Below are 15,833 nucleotides of genomic sequence, written 5' to 3'. Positions count from 1 at the left end.
ATTCACACTATTTGGTAATAAAACGAACACTATACTAGTGCAGAAAATTGGAGACAAATCACCTAACATGCTGTTGCTTGAAATTATTTTAAAACAGTTTTTCATTAAAAATTTACCTCCTTGTTTATGTTCATTGGTAGTCTTAAACGCCACGACTGGTAGTCCCGCTAATGCCTCTGCACTACGCCCTTAATGTTTTAATCAAGTAGTAACACCTTTTATTTTCACCGTATTAATAGAACGAGAAAAAATATATATATATATTTTTTTAAGGTATTGCTGAGCAGAACTCTGTTATGCTCCTAGTCGCAAACCACTTCATGACCCTCGGCGGAATTTTCTATGTTCCCCTTGGTCATTTTACTGCAAAGTCCGACACCTACTTTTTACTTCCGAAGTCCCGTGCCAACTTGCAAATTGTTTCTGGGCTACCACTGAATTATTACCAAGTCCGTAACTGACTTGTATAATTTGCGGCCTCTCTTACCGCCTTTTTCGACATCCATGCGCAGCTTGAAGACCTCAGCGGGCAGCCTTTCGGAGTCGATGATCGCAGGTGCGGGTCGTGGTCACCGCATTATTCACGCAGCCGGTTGAGAGAAGACTCTGTGGAACTCGTGCTAGCAGCCTGCTTATATACTCGCTGCGCTCCATACTAAAACAGCGAGGAATATTCTGGACATCCTGAATCGGAAACGCGGCTCGGAAACTTCCGACCACGTCCACGTGCTCCGATCAAAGGCGATTCGGCACGAGTGGACCCGAGGATCTGCTATCCAACGCGCATCAATTGAAATTCGCGCGCCGAGTCCGTGCAGTGTATGGCGGGTGGTATCCCACTAGCCCGCAGGGGCGAGTTTCCTCGTTACGCAGTACCAACCTGCGTAACAACATCATATACACCATCTTGTTTATGTCTGCTGGAGGCCACCATCTTGTTTTCGTCTGCTAGGGGGTACTACCATCATATTAGTTTAAGTTTTACCCGATAGTGTGCAGTAATCATTTATTATTACTGTGGCACCCGCCATCTTGACATTTCGTAGCAATCTTGTAAATGAGTAATTATTTAGCTAGAAATTCGGGAAAATTTTCCAAAATGCATTAAATAATTTTGCAATCAATATACTGATTCATTAGATCAGTTCCTATCCTCGGTTCGATCCCTAGGCAAACCAAAAAAAATTTTTTTTTGTAAAAATTACAATTTAATATATCATGTTCAAAGTCCTAAAATAAGGTTAGATTCGTAGCCAACCAACATCATATAAGTCTTTATGTCCGCCATTTTGAAAATTCGTAATAATTAACCAATAAATTCGTGAAAAAGTTCAAAATTCATCAAAAAATCACTTATTAATTAACTGATAAATTAGACCGATTAATGTCCTTGGTTAGAACCCTGGGCGAAGCAAAATAAACTTTAATTAAAAATACCACAAAAGTGACAGGTAATATAAATAAAACATCACAAGGTCTTTTACAAACATAATATTTATTACATACTTTCTATTCTACTACATGAACACTTGCGAAAGTTCGCAAACTGAAAAACAATTAGTCCTGCATCGGCGTGAAATGACTAATTCTTAGCTCCAATCAGTTTATACTAGACAGAGACCAGCCAGATCCTTTACCAACATAGTCTTCCTCTTTTTGATAGAGTTTATGGACACTGTGTTTAACAGTTTGCTAAACATCGTCAGAACTGTAAATTACTGCAGCCGATGTCTTGAATGCACACGTCTTCACTTTTTCATCGAACGGATATGGTTTTCCATATACATAGTCCAGCCACAAGTTAGATTTTAAAGGTCCGTTTGTTGCTACGTCATCAGTAAGCTGATCGATTATGTTCTGTCTGATATCGTCAAGAAAAGTGCAAATGTCCTTCAATTCACAGAACGTATTTAGATATTAGTAGTCTTTCAATGTTCCACGAAATGCAGACTGTGCCAAGTAGAACCCATTATAATTCACCTGTAATGCACCGAACACAGTCTTGGATTTATTGTCATGTCCATACATCATAGAACAAGGTTCCTGCACATCTGTTATTTTGCTTGTACGCTCACGAGTCTCCAATCTAAACTGAAGACCCGACATTTCTGCAGTTAGTTCGACAGTAGGCACACGGACTCTACCTTTACATTTTAGCGAAACCCGTACCTTCCGCCGTACAACACGGCATTTGCATGTCTTCATGTGCGTTTTCATATTATCTTTTCTGGATAACTGCTTATGACATTTCTCAAATCCAAACATGTTGCGATGAGGATTCTTAGCACATTATCTCTTCTCGTGTCGTCAAGCATTGCTGTTGTTTGAGAAAATTCTTACGTAGTAACGGCATCTATTCTAGTTAGTTGTTGGTGAATTAACAGCCATTGATGTCTCCATCGAGGGTGAAACGTCGTTCATCGTGGTTTCCAGTGCAGCCAGCACAAAAGTCAATAAGATCTCTTCTGATGACGGTATCACGACCATTGAAGTCTCCTCTAGTCTTGACGTCGTAGTTGCCAACGGGATCTGCTCCTTCATCGTCGTCTCGAACGCCAGAGTTCCTTTAGTCGATGGTACAGCCTCCATCGAGTTCGGCGTTAAACGGTAAAGATGCCATCGAGTTCGCGAGAAGAGGTAATTACACGACTTATGCACCAGATGAGACAAACTATGTGATCCTTACACCGTCGACAGTAACAAACTGGAACTCCCAACGTCTGAGGACTCGCTTATATACATGCAACCGTCGGAATAATATGCTAGTCAAATCAAGAACCATGTACTATAGTAAGTATGTGATTCAAAAATCATTTTTAAAAATTAACACACTAAAGTAAGGTAACACATTTGGAAGCCAATTCGACAAATATTATGACCACGTAATACACGCGCTGAAAACACAATACACGCAATACACGCAATGTTCACGCAATGTACACGCAATGTTCATGCAGTGTGCACGTAATGTTCTCGCAATGTACACGCAATACGCGCAATTGACACGCAATACACGCAACTGTCAAGCAATACACGCAATGTTCAAGCAATGTACACGCAATACACGCAAATGACAAGCAATACACGCAAAAGACACGCAATACACGCAATTGACTTGTAATGTACACGCAATAAATGCAAATCACACGCAATACACGCAATGTTCACGCAGGTCAAGCATTTAAAGAAAAGAAAGCACAATTGGTCGGAAATTCTACAAAATAGAAGCGCGTTTAACGAAAAGAAAGTGAATTTTCACTTTCTACATTCAACTCAGTTGTATGCGCTCGTCATTGTTAATGCCTCCAGCTGTCATTTGACTTCAACAGTGTTTTGGCTCCAGCAATAAATGACGTTTAAAGTATTTGACTCCAATTAGTCATAGGTCTAGCCGCTATTTAACTACAAGACTATAAGGCTACGAAGATACGATACTACAAGACTACGTGACTACAAGGGTACTTGATTACGAAGATACAAGTTTACAAGGCTCCAATTGCTGCATCTGCCTTTAACTGAATTTTCCCTTCGGCTCCAACAGCTCCAGCATCATTATGTTAAAAGATTACAAGGCTACGTGGTTACGTAGCTACAAGTCTACGAGGCTCCAAGGCATCATTACTACGCGACTACGAGTCTACAAATTTATGGGACTGCGCGAATACGAGTCTACAAGTTTATGAGACTACGCAAATACGGGTCTACAAGGTAACGAGACTGCGAGGCTACAGGACTACGAAGCTTCCAGAACACATGGTTACGTGATTGCGAGGCTACAGGACTACGAAGCTTCCAGGACACAAGTCTACGTGGCTACGAGACTACTTGGCTCTAAATGTCTTGGACTGAAACAAGATGGTGACAACACTCTCTATCATACGTGATGTGTGATAACTATCACTCCTGGTAGCAAGTACTTAAAACAAGATGGCGTTTCTGTCTCTAAAAAATAATGATATTATTCCTTCAAATAAAGACAAAATTACAAGTCCGATTATGTAGGTTATTTTCTATATACCTGATTAAATTCTCAGTCTGGTAAATATCTCGATGGCCGTGCGGTTTAAAGGCATATGTTTTCCAACCTATAAGTCTGAGCTGCGACGGTTCGAATCACAGCGCTTCTAATGTATTTTGTATATAAATTAAATTTAATATTTCAAGAAGGAACATAATAGTTTTGGTAGGTAATGTAACATCGTCCTTATGTGATGAGACAGAGCAACACTGGCGCTCTCAAGAAGTAAAAAGCAGAAAAAATGATGTGGGCAACCAACATAGCGGTCTACATGGGAACAGAAAAAACCAAGATGGTGGACGTGTCGTCAATCAAGATAGTGGTCTCCAGCAGACGAAAACAAAATGGTGGACATTATGTCAGAATCCAAAAAGAGACTGTGAAATAAAGTCCAAGATGATGGAGATGTTATTAGAATTAATTATGGCGAACATAACGAAAATTGCAACGTTCTATAATCCAAGATGGCGGCCGTAACTAAAAGTGCAACGGCGATGTCATACACTGCAAAAATTGCGAGCGAAACGAAAAATGCAGCATTCGCCAGCATTTAAAGATGGGGATCCAAGATGGCGGATCCAGAATGGCCATCATGGTCGGGGTCAAGGTCAAGGACATCGAAGATGGCCGCCATCACTTCAGAGCAATCGGTTATTGACACCATCCTCAATCCTCAGCCGTTAAGCCATCCGCTGGAGACCCATCTGTATACTACTCATGCCCTGCTTTGTTATCAACGAAGAGTTAGAATTAATTACACCCAGAGTGGAGGGTTTCAGCCAGAGTGGGGTGCTCGATGGTGATGGCTATAATGAAAGGCATAACTTTAAGGTGTAAATTAATCTGTAAATGTAAGGTCACTGAGATCAATGTCACAGAGTTTGAGGTCGTCGTAGGCAAGGTCACAGAGTTTAAGGTCGTCGTGCTCAAGGTCAATAATCTAGGTCACCGACTAAAATTTCTTTGAGGTCAAGGTGAAAGGTCAAGGTCACTAAGGGGAATGTGTTCAAGTCAAATTGGATCCTAGATCCTGCACTTGATGTTGAACTACCAAATTACATCTACTGTTATCTGATCCATAAGTAAGTATGAATAGGTATTTGGTTATGTGATAGAGACTATGGTCATAATGTCTGTTTCTCATGGATGTATGTTTACTGGTGTTTCAAGTCTATTATTTCATTTATTTAGTTTTCGTTACTCAAATACCATATTAACTTTAAAAAGGCAATACGTTTGTTACTTCATTATAGTTTAAAAGAAAAGTCCTAATTTTATTAAGAGTAACATTTCATGCGATTTTTAATGGATTTGAACTTTCTGAGATACAGTAAGAACCCACGGAATATTTGCACCAGTGTAACTAAAAGACATATAAAGACGCAAAGCAAGTGAGAAAACAAACTGTGGAAGGCACTGACTTGTGAACTCGACCTCGCGGTCAGTGCGGATGAGCGCTATGTCGTTCTTGTAGCGGCCGTACGCGGGGTGCGCCATGACCTCGGCGACCCGGTAGTCCATCACCGGGTCGCTGCAGAAGCCTCCCTGGCAGTCGGGGTCCGTGCTGGAGTCGTGCTCGCCCAGCCGCACCACGCCTCTGCGGCAGCCACACGGACCATCACTGCAGTCGGCTCATCCGGCCCACAGGCACACTGCCGGTCACCCTCGAGCGAACTGGGATCTGCCCTCTGCACACTACACGTGCTGTCATCGTGCACTGAGGGACCAATGTTAAAATGTATTTCAGTTCTTTTAAATATATGTTTAAATATGTGGTCTTGTTCTTATAAAATATCGCACTACTAAAAATAATTCATTTTATAAAAAACAATGCCATTTTACATCGTCAGTGACATATTTCAAGTCAAAATAGAAATCGATTTATTCAAAATACAGTTAATTTTGTTTATTACCTTATCATCGAAAATTGTGGGAATTCAATTTGAAGGGTGGGGCGGGGAATGTCAAACCAAGCAAACGCAGGTGTATAAGAGTTATTTGAAGTACACCGTCAACCAGCAATAGAGTGTAAAAACACGTTGTATTGTTTTTTATAGTACATTTACATGCTTGTCAATTAGCGAATTGTTGACTGTTATTGAGCACAGTGACAAACAGCAATAGCACGTCAGACTTTACATTCGCAGAGGAGGCCGACATGTAAACTGTGCAGTAGGAGCAGAGCGAGTTTACAAAAGGCACTTTACAACATACGTGTACTGAATAGGAAAGAACTTTGCACGCCCTAACCAGCGACTGTCTGGAACTCGGAGTCTCATATGAAGCCATATGAAGCGTATGACTAACTCTAAACGTCTGCGCCGGCTCTTCGCCTGCTTCCCGTGGAGCTATTGAACGCCACCGCGCTGCGATCGCGTCCTCTCAGCCAATGGAGAGTTCCCCTGAAGCCCGCCAAATTCAAATTCGTCCGCTTATATTTAGTGCATTTAACACTGCAGATTTTCGTTTCCGGTCACATGTTCCTTAACCTAAAGGTAGTATGTAATATCCGGTCCGAGATCAGGCGCCAGGCGGTGGAGCCGAGAGCCGGCTCCGCCATCTTGGATTTGTGACGTCACGGCGGCAAAAATTCCTCAAAAGTCCTCAAAAATGCCTCAAAATGACTCAAAATTTCCCGTTTTAAGAAAAAATTTCCCGTTTTCGAGGGAAAAATTCCCGTTTCGAGGGAAAATTTCCCGTTTTATTCCTTAAAAATCCCAGCGGCTGAAAATTCCTAAAACTGGCTTAAGCATCCTTAACTCAAGCCAACGTTAAGCCATTTATAGGATTATGACGTCACCGCTGCAGTTTCCGTTACGCCCGCCATCTTTAAATTTACTATCCAATTTTAATGAAATAGAAAAGTTTCCTGTGTGTACTGTGTGTCCGTTTAGTTTCCTGTGTGTACTGTGTGTCCGTTTAGTTTCCTGTGTGTACTGTGTGTACATTCCGTTTCCTGTGTGTACTGTGTGTACGTTCCGTTTCCTGTGTGTACTGTGTAATCATTACATTTATTGCGTGTAAATTGCATGTATTGCTCGTACATTGCGTACATTACGTGTTGAAGCTGATGGAGCTGTTGGAGCACTTGCAGCTAATGGTCAATTGAAGCATAGGAGCAAAATGTAGATGGATCTGATGACGTGAATTGTAGCTCTTGGAACCTGGCGTATATTGGAGAGATCGATATTTTTTTCGATCAAATGATCCTCTTTTTTAATTTGTAGATTTGACTCTAGTATTATTGTAAATGGTTCTTGATTTGACTATCGTATTATTCCATACGGTGCATGTATATAAGCGAGTCCTAGACAGCAGGACGCTCAGTTTGTTACTGACGTCGGCGGTGTAAGGATCACCTAGTTTGTTTCTTCTGGTGCATAATTCGTGTCAATTAGCTGTTCTTGAGACCTCGATGGCATCTTTACCGTCTTTAACGTCGAACTCGGAGGTTGTACCATCGTCTACGGGAACCTTGACGACAGCTACGATGGAGAAGGTGCAGATCCCGTTGGCAACGACGGCGTCAACATTGGAGGAGATTTCAACAGATGTGATACCACCAGCAGAAGATAGCTTAATGACTACTGAGCTGGATGTGCAGGGAAACTCGGCGAACGCTGGTTCACCATCAATGGAGACTTCAATGGATGCCGAATCGACAACAACTAACGAACATCGGTGCTGTTACTGCAACAAGATTTTCTCAAACAACAGCAATGCTCGACGACATGAGAATAGAGAATGTGCCAAGAACCTATGTCGTAAAATGTTTGTTTGTGAGAAATGTCATAAGCAGTTTGCCAGAAAAGATAATATGAAAACGCACATGAAGGCATGCAAAGGTCCTGCTGTGCGGCAGAAAGTAAAGGTTTCGTCACAACAACGATGCGTCGATGTGCATAAGAGTATGCCTGGAGATGGTACTACTGTTGCAACGCCTGTATCTGGATCGGGTCTGAAAGGATCGTCTTCATCACCACGGTATCCTTGCAGCTACTGTGATACGTCGTTCGCATTTTCCCATGATGCACGAAGACATGAGCGGAGCAAATGCACGAAGAATCCATCTCGCATGAAGTTTCGATGTGATGAGTGCCTTAAATGGTTTACTCGAATTGACAGTTTGCGACATCATGCGAAAAAATGTAAAGGTGGAGTCTGTGCTCCTACTGCTGAACTACCTGCCGACATTTCGACTCCTCGCTTTAGATTGGAGACACGAAAGCGTACAAGCAAGAAAACCGATGCCCAGCAACCGATTGTTATGACGTCTGAACATGGAACTAAACCTAAGACTGTGTTCGGAGCATTACAAGTGAACGATAATGGCTTCTACTTGGCGCAGTCTGCATTTCGTGGAACATTGAAAGACTACTATTATCTAAATACGTTCGGTGAGTCAAAGGACATTTGTAATTTTCTTGATGATATCAGACAGAAGATAATCAATCAGCTTACTGATGATGTAGCAACAAACGGACCTTTGAAATATAACTTGTGGTTGGACTGTATATATGGAAAGCCATATCCGTCCGATGACAAAGTGAAGAAGTGTGCATTCAAGACATCGGCTGCAGTAATTTACAGTTCTAACGATGTGAAGCAAACTGTTAAATACGGTATCCAGAAACTCTGTCAAGAAGAGGTGGACTATGTCTGTAAAGGTTCTGGCTGGACTCTGTCTAGTATAAACCGATTGGAGCTAAGAATTAATCATTTCACATCGCTGCGGAACTAAATGATTATAAGATTGCTGGCTTTCGTAAGTGATCCTGAGGTAGAATATATATTATGTAATTAATATTATGTTTGTGAAAGAACTTGTGTTGTTTTTGTTTTTTTCTCGATCCTGTCACTATTATGTTAAATTGTTATTTTTTTTTCATCGTCCAGAATCGTACCAAGGACCTAAGTCGATCTAATTAATCAGTACATTGATTGGAAATTTATTTAATGATTTCTGAACTTTTTCCCGAATCTCTAGCATTAAAATTATGAATTACCAATATGTTGGTGTTGATGGCTTATAGGATGATGATGACAGTAGAGGTTTTAATGTCTCTTTAAGAATGTTGAACATGGAATAATGAAATTATTATTTTTTTTACATCAAATTAAACATTATTGCATCGATCGGGTATCGAACCAAGGACTGGAACTGATCGAATCAATCTGTAAATTAATGAGTGATTTATTTAATGAATTTTGGATTTTTTCCCGAATTTCTAGCTAAATAATTACACGATTCCAAGATGGCGGCCAAATGACAAGATGGCGGGTGACACAGCAATAATAAATGATAACTGCACTCTAGCGGATAAGAATTAAACTAACATGGCGTCAGCGCACTCTCGCCGACGATAACAAGATGATGATGGCTACCAGCAGACGAAGACAAGATGGCGGACATGACATCATACTAGTTGACCTTGTTATTGGTGGTGGTAGGTTAGTCTGTAGGTGACTTCCGTGGTGGAAGGATCGGTTGCCATTTTTATTTTTTTTCGCCCTCACCGGGTTCGAACCGAGGACTCCGAGCTCCGTGTCGTTAACGTATGTTTTTTAAATATGTTTTATTAAAATTTTATTAATTGAATTTTTTTATAAATTTTAAAAAAATTTCTATTTCATTAAAATTGGATAGTAAATTTAAAGATGGCGGGCGTAACGGAAACTGCAGCGGTGACGTCATAATCCTATAAATGGCTTAACGTTGGCTTGAGTTAAGGATGCTTAAGCCAGTTTTAGGAATTTTCAGCCGCTGGGATTTTTAAGGAATAAAACGGGAAATTTTCCCTCGAAACGGGAATTTTTCCCTCGAAAACGGGAAATTTTTTCTTAAAACGGGAAATTTTGAGTCATTTTGAGGCATTTTTGAAGACTTTTGAGGAATTTTTGCCGCCGTGACGTCACAAATCCAAGATGGTGTGCCGGAAATTAGGCATTTCGTCACCTTTTTTTAATTTTTGTTCTATAATTTTAAAATTTTTGGGGATTTCTATTTTTTTTAAATTTATCTGGTTGTTAATGGGGGTGATTTACTTTTTGTTAGGCCGGTGTACAACACGGTTTTAAACTTTGGGCCAGTGGACCGAAGCCCCTTCCCAGGGGGCCAATCTGATATTTTGCTGGCTAATGTGGACATGGTCAGCCCGGTTGAAATTTCTCCCGCCTGCAGTCACGTCCCGAGTTCGTAATTTTAATTCCCTGCTCGACCAAAACTGCATAGAGCAGCTTCTGGGCTGCAAGCTGCTACTTCTCAGAGAGCTGCTGAGAGAAGTAAGTCTGGTCACGAATACGTATTAGGTTCTCTCCTCGAAAAGCACGTCATGGACGCTTGTTCTCAGCGTCGTTGCACTTTTGCTCCCCCCCTCCTCTTTCGGTTCTAAGAATTCGCCTAAGGCCAATGACAGGTCAGAAACCCCAGCAGACAGCGACCGTCTCCCAGGATGCCTTGCATAAAAAAACGTGTGTGCCAAGATGGACCACCCCGCGACACCTAGCGGCAAACTCGCTAACCACCCAGCCAACTTACCCTGTAGGCCGCCAGAGTGTAGCACTAGACTGCGCCCTTTAACCCTTGGTTTAAGCAGACGCATTGGGCGAGTCGATTCTATTTTATTTCAGACAGCCCCCAACAGGTAGCGCTAAAGTCGACGCAATGCTACCAGCTTCGAGACTTCAATCAGAGTTTTTTTTTATGGCCCTCACTCGGGGAACTTCGGGACCTTTCGGTCCGGACTCCCAGTCCTCCCCTCCACTTTTGATTCAAGTTTTACTTTTAATTACGAGACGCGTTTCTCCGCGGCACACTTCGCGCCGCGACTGCAGACGGACCGTGTGTGATTATCGGCGAGTGGACGAGACTCTGCAAAACTTCCATCCGGCCGCAACCGACTATGTAGTCACCTAAATGAGGGATGCTATCCCTATAATCTTTTTCAAGTAGTTTAGTCCGTCTGCGTAGTATAAAATGTAATAGTTATTTTTTTATCTTTTAATTTTTTTTTTGAAATTAGAAAACGACCGCGCCCAGCCGCGTATTCGCGGGATCCAGTTCCTGGCTGGCGACGCATCTGTAAATAGAAGTCAACTTCCCTGTCTGGTGAGTGACGATCCGGCCTTTTCCCCCCATTCCCGTTTGTTGGCCTTTTGCGCCGACGGTGTAGGACTGTCTGGAAGCAAGTCTAATTCGTTTTGAATTTGATTTGGGTTTCAGACAGGGTCGAAGTGCTGGAGAGACAAATTGCTCCCAGCTCGTGGTCCTGCACCTCCACTGCGGGTCACGTTAGAAGAGATGTTTCCGCGACCCGACGTTATTTTTTGAAGACCCGGGTGGTAATGTGAAATCAACATCCCCCCCCCCCCCACTTTCTAGCTACGAACTACATTAATCGAATGAATAGCCTACCAGCGAACAGTGCTTTCCTCAAGAATATGTAGAATCAATAAAACTAATCATCGATGTAATTGTTGGGACATTCAAATTTGGTGCAATTTTTAAATTTTTAATTATGTAATAATTTTTTGTTAAGGTGTAATATGTATTGTTTTAATTAATCCTGGGGCGCCCCCTTTAACTTTGTTATTTACTAAGATTTTTATTGTCAGGTTTGAATAATACGAACACAAAATTCCTTAATAATAAACCAGGGAACCTATAGACCAAGCTACTTGTGTAGTGTTAATTTATTTATGATATACCTTCTTCCCTTAAAAGATCCCCAGCTCCCAAGTTGCTTGTGTCAGGGAGATCCAAATTATCTTGTTCTCCACCTCGTGCCACCTCTGGTCAATTACTTAATTTTCTTATTTTTCTTACCCAGCAAGTTTCCAAGGCTCTTTTTAATCAATTTAAAATAATTTAATTTTGAGGCACGAGGGGCGTAACAATGGCGGAGCCGGCTCTCGGCTCCACCGCCTGGCGCCTGATCTCGGACCGGCTATTACATACTACTCCTAAATTATGTTATTTGGCAGTCCCTGCCACCCATGTCCTCACCCGTAACTATCGACAAACATTGCGTTTGGACAGTAAGCTAAATGTTTGCTTATGATTCTAAATAAAACATGGACCTCAAAAAGTGGGCAAGAGTGTGCAACGAGCGTACAGTGAGAGAGTGTCGTCTTGTACAAGACCGTACTCTCTCTGTTCTTAATCCATTATTTATATGTCATCATCGATCATTTAAAAGCGTTAACTGTCCCAAATATAAACCGTTCATAATCAAGCAGAACAATATTTTAATGAATAATATTTATAATTTGACATGTTGAAAATTGGCAGTAGTAAAGAGCAACAACTTTAAAATTTTGATTTCAAAAATTTGAAATAAATCGTAATTATGAGGCATTCTAGAGATGAAATATGTAACGAAGATTTGTAATTAACAATCATGTCGAAGAAACTACAAATTGGTTTATTAGGACCACTTCTAGCATCTGTATTTGTATATCAATTAAAATATATTAAAAATATGACTGTATTAACTATAGCAACAGATTATGCAATCGAACTGTTTCTAATAATTATAACACCTTATTTTTTAAACCACTTGCAGTAATAGTTCATCTTATCAAAAATTAGTTCAGACAAAAGTTTCATATAACATTTATATGATTTACAAACAATCTGAACGGATTCAATGATGGTTCTACTTAGGGACTTCTAGATTTTTGTTCTAATTGTCTCGTTCCCCCCCCCCCCCCCCCCCCCCAACCCAGGAACCGGTGGTCGTATCAATAATTTATTTAGATAAAAAGGTTTCGGTATTACTCCGACGAGTTAGAACACTTTAAACCGATGTTATATATTTCATATTATGGAAGCTATAGAACTTTTTCTGTTTTTATAAAAAAAAAGTTCCCCATTGCTACTCCTTGGGTAGGATTATGCCAATAAACGATATGAACCGAAATATTACATTATTATAATTTATTTTACGGGTCGTAAGTGATATGTGCAAGATTACAGCAGTTATTGAGTCCATAAAAACATTATACATATTTATATACACACACATATATATGTAAACTGTTAGAGCTACAATAGGTAGTCATATACCTAATAGTGTATAGCCCTTATATTTTAACACTAGGCTACTCTACAGACATTTTTGCATTTCTTCCGACATTAAGTAAACACGCTGGGTTGCTAACATCCAGCTCTACTTGCATTTTCAGCTTGTTGGGGAGGTTGATGACGCAATGTGCTGCCGTGACAAGATAGTACTTGCTCACAAGAACTGCTCCACATCCGAACTTGGGAATGTTCTCCTCGTCACCTGAAACAAGTTTCCCTTCGCATTAACCTTAAGATCGGATAGAACCACTCACCTCCAACTAAAGTGATCTGAGTTCAGTTCCTGGCAAAGGTCGCAACCGGATTATTCACAAGTCTCAAACATGTTGGATGTCGCAGTGAGCTGATGGGTTTTCTAGACTGTAAAATATATTTGTACTTTTACAAGGAAATTCCTATGAAACCCATTTTCAAGCAGTATCACTTGAAAATCTGCAAGGCAGAGATTTTTAAAATTGCAAATGATACAAAGCTCTGCAATGAATTTTTACGAGTGATATCATTGGCAAAAGAGTTTTCAAGGACTATCTTTTTAAAAGTACAAGATTTTTTCTTCAGTGTATAGATATTAGCCCCAACACACTAGTTCCATCAATTTTACATCGTCATCTCATCAGCTCATCGGCACGACGTGTAGGCAACCTCTGTGATGGTTCGCTCTAGACAAAGGATTGCAAGAGCAGCCAGCAGGAAGTTTACTTGTCGGGCGGCTTCACTAGATGGCAAATATCTTTCGTCCATTTGAAGCCATACAGTTACTATTAACACATCGTTACTGAGTCCATTTTAAGGTTTGTAAACGTGAGACGACCTGCATATCAAGTATATTTTCTTACACGTACTTTTAATTAGTTAAGTCATTAAGGGCATTATTTGCTTTTTGTATTTACTCTTCGTCATAATTTGTTTGTTTTTTTAAATTATGATTTAGACTTTACCCGGATTATTAAAAAATGTATTCTGGTACGCGCGCCAAAACTTCGAAGTTTTGAGCACTATGTTAGTGTGACGGGTCATACCATAACTTTCGTCGTTTTGTGTTGGTACGCGAGCTGGCCACTGCGCGGCGCGGCGAACGGCGACGTCGCGAGGAGTTGCGGCCATCGTTGCTTCCTGTTGGATTGGAATCCTTTTTGCTGCCACAGTCATTGCTTCGTAAAGGCCGCTTGGATTTGGCTGTGTTTAACGACACGTTTTGCTCAAGCAAATGCATTACGAAATTAATTGCAGTAAAGCTATTGTGGAAATTTTTCTGGTATCGAGAGAGCAGCGTTTGGCATGTTTAAGCGTCTACTAAGTAGAAGCGGTGACAAACTAAACTAGCAGCTATAGCTCAACCCGCCACGACTGATGAAGCTGTTAATTTTTTCAGTGAAACAATTGCGGTAGAATGCACGAACGCCATGCTGATTGATAAACCAATGCCGTCTTAACGTCTCCTGCATATCTGGGAGTGTATTTGCATGTCCAGACGATTAATGCAGTTAAAAAGAGAAGTGGGCGCTGCCCTTATGTTTGGGTCAGGCTATTAGAAGTAGCTTGCGACGCGAGCAAGTGCGAGCAGGCTATGTGCTCGAGGTTTCCGCGCAGGCCTGTTGAGAACGCCAAGTTGGTGCGTACAAAAGACTTAAATAGTAATGTTTTGGGGGCTCCTGAAACAGGGTTTAGTGTGTGGTGTCTGTGGTGTCGACCGCCATCTTGGATTGTGACGTCACGGCGGCCATCTGGGATGGTTGTGCCCTTGACCTTTAACCTTGACCTTGACCTTCGACCCTCAAAACTTGCCAAAAGTTGCCCAAATTCGGCAAAAATTGCTCAAAGTTCCTCAAAATTCGCCAAAATTACCATTTATATTGAAAAAAGTTCCGCCAAAAAATCTGAAAAAATTCCGCAATTCAAAAATTAGGATTTCGAAAATCCTCAAAACTCGTTTTGCCCTAGAAAGAACCCAAATTCCTAAAAACGGCTTAAGCAACAATGTCTAAAGCATCCGGGAGGCCATTTATAGGAATAAGGATACCATGACTACCATTTTTAATTATGATGTCACTGTTGCAAATTCCGTTACGGCCGCCATCTTTAAAATCTTTAATTATTATCCGATTTTAATGAGAAAAAAAGTGTTTTAAATTTATAAAAAAATTCAATTAGTAAAATTATTGATAAAAATATTAAAAGAAATTACTTTTATGACACGGAGCTTGAAGTCATCGGTTCTAAACCGACGAGTGCAAAAAAGTAAAAATGGCGACCGATCCTTCACCCGTGGTGGGTACAGGCAGACTGGCCCCCACCACTTTTTTAATAGCATATATATCGTCAGGAAACATGACATCACGTCAGCCATCTTAAAAATCCGTAATTTTTATGTTAAAAATCGGGAAAAAATTTAAAAATCATTAAAAAATTAATTAACCGAATTAAATAATAAAAATCCTTAAAACCACCGTTGCACTATTCGTGACGGCCACCATCTTGAAATCATCTGCTGGAGACCACCATCTTGTTTCCGTCAGTTAGAGTGTGCTGATACCATGTTAGTATAATTTTCTGGTCACCATACTTTTGTCCTCAACTGCTGGCACTGAACTTTGACCTTGACCTTGAAATTTGACCTTGACCTCGAAATTTGACATTGACCTTGATCTACAACTTTGACCTTGACGACTATCATGGATCCGACATTTGGCATTCGGTACATGCTACCAGGAGCCACCACATGCTAGTGGT

The 15,833-nt window shown here is 40.8% G+C and overlaps 1 protein-coding gene across 3 annotated transcripts in view; it reads right to left on the bottom strand.

The window, feature by feature from the left end:
* The window catches only part of LOC134527534 (CLIP domain-containing serine protease B4-like), a 47,608-nt gene that overhangs the window by 10,191 nt on the left and 21,584 nt on the right, over window positions 1-15,833 (bottom strand). For all 3 annotated transcript variants that reach the window (XM_063360290.1, XM_063360292.1, XM_063360291.1), the window contains 2 exons: window positions 13,197-13,305; window positions 5,440-5,615 (listed from right to left, as the gene is read on the bottom strand). In XM_063360290.1, coding sequence (XP_063216360.1) covers window positions 5,440-5,615; window positions 13,197-13,305 — 285 coding nt within the window. The remainder of the gene's footprint in view (window positions 1-5,439; window positions 5,616-13,196; window positions 13,306-15,833) is intronic.

Source organism: Bacillus rossius, chromosome 1 (genome assembly GCF_032445375.1).
Source record: "Bacillus rossius redtenbacheri isolate Brsri chromosome 1, Brsri_v3, whole genome shotgun sequence".
Lineage (NCBI taxonomy): Eukaryota > Metazoa > Arthropoda > Insecta > Phasmatodea > Bacillidae > Bacillus > Bacillus rossius.
Note: the sequence above shows the minus strand (reverse complement) of the source record. Positions and strands in the feature narration are given on the sequence as shown.